The sequence below is a fragment of the Elaeis guineensis genome, chromosome 3 (genome assembly GCF_000442705.2).
Source record: "Elaeis guineensis isolate ETL-2024a chromosome 3, EG11, whole genome shotgun sequence".
NCBI classification, from domain to species: domain Eukaryota; kingdom Viridiplantae; phylum Streptophyta; class Magnoliopsida; order Arecales; family Arecaceae; genus Elaeis; species Elaeis guineensis.
The window spans coordinates 105,333,932-105,338,549 of record NC_025995.2 but is presented as its reverse complement, the minus strand read 5'-3'; the positions used below and the strand labels follow the sequence as shown (position 1 = coordinate 105,338,549).

Sequence of the window (4,618 nt, the reverse complement as noted above, 5' to 3'; positions counted from 1 at the left end):
ACGTTCTTTAGGCTCTGTTTTGACCCATCTTCTTACAAACTCCCAAAACAGACAAGCCTCCTAAAGCATACGAAACAGACACGCTTTATATCCGGGCATACCAACTTGCTTTTGGGTCAAGTCACTTGAACCAGAAACCAAGACATGTCGATTTTATTTTGGCCCTCAAAAATCAGATTGGGACCCATTGGCATCCCTAATATCTCTGCTTTAGAGGCCATCGTCCTAATCTCGTTTTGAGAGCCGGCTGGCAACTAACTCCATATCATCCAACTTTGCTTAGATAAAGCAGCCATCGTAGTCCCTAGCAAGTGTTCAAAAGCAAAACCACCTCCTCCTCCTTCCATCATAAATGCCCCAGAACCTTCTCGCGGTGCTTGGCCTGGAGAATCCCAGTCACCCAGTATCCTCCCTTCCTTGCCATGGCCAAACCACCTTCCCTTGCCAGAAGGAAGAGGGTGTGATGTTTCTCCTCCATGCCTCCATCTCTCTTAGCTTCTTGCTACTCCTCATCCACCTCTCTTCCTTCCTCCTCACCAAGCTCTTCACCTTTCTCCATAATAGAGCCATCTCCAAACACCAAGGGTAACTCTCTCTCTCTCTCTCTCCCTCCCTCCCTCTATCTATCTAACCAACTTACCAACTACTTTTAATGCAGGGATGTTCAGCTCAGTGCTTTTCAACATGAGAACAAGACCGTGTCAACCTCGGACGGCTACTCCGAGAAGGATGTCGCCGACGTGGTTTGCAGAGAAGATCTACCGTTCTTCTACAGGGCAAGCGGCGTCAAGGATTCCCTACTTACCGAGCAAGCAAAAGATTCCAATGAGCAGCATTCCTTGGAAGGAGAGGATAGCTCTGTCTCGGAATCCCAGCACGGTTCTCTGTCAGAGAATCTTGGCCATGACAAGCTTGGAATCGAGTACGGTGATGATCTGATCACTGAAGTCCTAACACCTTCGGATTGCTCCGGAGCCAGCCCAATCATATCGGCGTCTGAAGAAGATGTTGCTTGTGAAGGTAATCCTTCTAGTCCGAGTTGTAAATGTTACGATTCGACTCCCTCTTGTGCTGACATTGCCGGTGCTGTTGATAGATGTTTGTCACGAAATAGAAGCTCATCGGACTCATGAAGAGAAGAATTTTTGGGAGGATGAGACATTCTCTGTGGTCAACAGCTCTCACTCAGATAGCAGAAATTTTCGGCTCGAGGAAATCCATCATGGTAACGAAAATTCTGGCGAGTCCACGTCCAAAAGCTCTATTGAATGGAGAAGCTCTGCAATCCTCAGAGATTCGGAGACAGAATATCCCTTCTCCTCTTCATCCTGGAGGAGCTCTTCCAACTGGGAATCGTATGCACTCTTCCACAAGTATGACGAGGAGATGATGTTCTTCGACCGAATCAGTTCACGAAAGCTCAGAGAATCAGGTTCTTCAATATATCCTCCTTGCTAATTCCCCAACACCCCCCTCTCTTTTTTTTTTTTCCAGTCTCAATTTGGCTTAGTGTAAGCATTTGCTTTCAGAATTACTGAGGTCCATAAAGTACCAATCAAGATCAATTTCCCGAAGGATAGTTCGCAAATTATTCATGAAAAGTAAAAACTCATCGATGAGAGATATGGATCCATACTTGGAATTGGAGAGCGCTTATGTGGCTCAGATCTGTTTGACGTGGGAAGCTCTTAATTGGAATTACACCAACTTCGGTCCAGCGAATTCCGATCGAGACATGGAAGATTACTGCTTTCCTGCACGAATTGCTCAGCAGTTCCAGCAGTTTGAGGTCTTGCTGCAACGATTCATAGAAAATGAGCCTTATGAGCATGGTAGAAGGCCTGAAGTCTATGCCCGGGTGAGGAGTTACTCTCCAAAGTTGCTCCAAGTTCCAGAATTCAAAGGTGCCATAACTTCCAAGTCCTACTCTATAGCTGCAATGCTTTTATTTCATCATAAATTATGCTTGATCTTACTTCCTTGGTGCTATTTCAATTGTTTGATAAAAAGATTCGGATCAGGCTGACGAAGGCAAAGAAGATATGATTTCATCTACTGAATTTTTAATTATTTTGGAACATGCGATCCGGACCTTCATGAATTTTCTCAAGGCCGATAAGGAAAGCTGCTGCCAAATGTTGAGATCACTCATAAAGAACCAATTAAGTTCGGTTGATCCAACTCTTCTTCATTTGCTCAAGAAAGCTAATAAAAAGGTTAGTTGCGCTGCCTATTTAAGTTCTACCATTTCGCTTTTTTCGCTTATCTTTTATTTGTAGTGTCATATTGCTCTTAACATGATATATATCTTCAGAAAAAGATGAGGCTCAAAGAACTTGGGAGGCAGTGGAGATGTCAGAAGAAAGGGAAGACAAAGGAGGAAGAGGGGATGGAGATTCTGATGGGGCTAATAGACATGAAGGTTGTGTCAAGGGTTTTAAGGATGCCTGACATCAGCGAGGAGCAGCTGCATTGGTGCCATGAGAAGATGAGCAAAGTGAGAGTTTGGAATGGGAAAATACAAAGAGACTCCTCCCCACTTTTTTTCCCCGTTAACTGACTCTTCCCTTGTATAATCTACTTTACCTTTTTAGGTTGCTTGATGACTGGATAAAGTACTTGGATATGATATGTACCAAATAAAAATTTCTTGGATATGAGGACAAGAATTCCAACCTTCTCTGTAAATATAAAGCACCGTAAAGATACGGAAAACTGAGAGGCAACATCTAAACATGGTTGCATGTGATGACATGGATTTCGAGGATTTGGAAGCCATGTCGGGTATAAAAAGGTGAAACGTCTGTGATTTCTTCATGAACATTGAAAGACAAAGCTAAGTGAAGAAAAGTGAAAGGCATGAGAGTGGAAGGAGTAGAGATAGAGACAAAGCGCAACTCCAGCATTCTTTTGTCTTATAAGGGAGATTTGGTAATGGTCCCTGAAAATGGGTTTTGGATCAAAAGAGTTGAAGGCAAATGGCAAATCAAGAGTCTATATACAATATGGAATGACTTTGTAAATAATTTGGTGACTGGGGCTCATACGTCATCACAAGTATTTTGCACAACCTTTGCATTAGTCAAAATATATGCCCCTCCAATCTTAATTAAACATATCCATGGGACATCATGTTTAAGACGAAAGGAAAGGAGTTAGTTTAAGAAGTTCTCTTAGTTCCCATTTACATCCAAAAAAAAAGAAAAAAAGAAGGTTCTCTGTCCCGCCGCTAGTTGATGTCCCGTCTCAAATCCGGTTGGAGGTCAGCAACGTACCGTGCACATGCTTAACCTATTAGTCTTCAGCAACTTATTTAACTGCAGAACTATTCTTAGTAGAGTACAAGTTAATTTTTATAGAATTTGGAGATGTTTATTGATTTTTCTAGGCTAGGTCATTAGATTCTTGATCATGATCATTAGCTACTAATCAAGTTACTGCAATATTACGTGAAGAAGTGGGGGATCCATATTAGCTAGACCAATCTTAGTTCTATTTAGTCAATCAACAAAACTGAACCTGCAGTAAATAATAAAAATAAATGCATAGAATAAAATACAATTATGATATCCAATTAATTGTTTTTCTTTTGGTCTGATTGGAGAGAGGAGGAATTAACTATTTCGATTTACTCGACTTAGATCTCTCAAAAAGAATAATAGAAAATTAAAAAAAAATAAAATTCTAAATTATTTTTTCTTATTAATTGAATAATAAAATTGATTAGAACTTTTTTATTTGAACTAGTAAGGTCAATTCTTATCAATCTGGGTTGAATTTCTTTTCTAGGAAAAAGAGAATCGGTTATGGCTTTTTTTGAATAATCATGACTAGTGATGTAGAAAATATATTTAATCAAAATCTTACTTAAAAAAAAAAATTACTTTAACTGGTCAACTTCTAGATCTAAACGTCGTCACAAACTCCTACTTGTGGTGTACACTATATCCTCTAGAAGTGGCCCTACCTTTATAGTATCTGTTGAGAGGTTCTAGTGTTTGACGTGTTAAAAATAGATGCGGAGTAAAAAAGATGTAGCCCTGGTTATGGTTTCCAATCAAATTCTAGTGCAGTAGTTTTTTTTTTCAAAATCGTGTCAAGATATATCTAGAATAACTAGTACTATAGTATAGAGAGGATATCTTTAATCCCACATCAATTATGAGTCAAAAAAAATATAGTTTATATAGATTGAAATCTTTTCTTTTCCGTGAGATCTTTTTTAAAAGACAAAATCATGAGCCTCCATACGACAATATTAGAGATCAAAGCAGACAGTATCTCATTTATGTGAGTGCAGAGGCATAAGCTAACCATTCAAGTTATCCGACCTTGATCCATGACCGCAATATTGACGCAGTTTGTCGAAACGCCTCCTACCTACACATACTCTCTTGACGAGAGGCTATATTGTAGTGTAGAGAAAGCATGTTTAGTCCCAAATTGATTGTAAGTTAAGAGAAAGTATGACTTATATGGATTGGAATATTCTCTCTCCCGTGAGACATCTTTTAAAGTCTCCCGTGAGACATCTTTTAAAGGATAAAATCGTGAGTCTCCGTGCGACAACGTCAAAAGTCAAAGCGGATAATACCTCACGTATACAGATGCGGAGGCA

At 39.9% G+C, this 4,618-nt stretch overlaps 1 protein-coding gene across 1 annotated transcript; it reads left to right on the top strand.

The window, feature by feature from the left end:
* The first annotated feature begins 269 nt into the window (after window positions 1-269).
* Window positions 270-2,938, top strand: LOC105041211 (uncharacterized). The gene is made up of 6 exons (XM_010918074.4): window positions 270-585; window positions 659-1,020; window positions 1,097-1,432; window positions 1,530-1,904; window positions 2,011-2,216; window positions 2,315-2,938. The coding sequence occupies exons 1-6, from the start codon at window positions 353-355 to the stop codon at window positions 2,558-2,560; spliced, it is 1,758 nt and encodes a 585-aa protein (XP_010916376.2). The 5' UTR covers window positions 270-352; the 3' UTR covers window positions 2,561-2,938.
* Window positions 2,939-4,618: the final 1,680 nt, after the last annotated feature.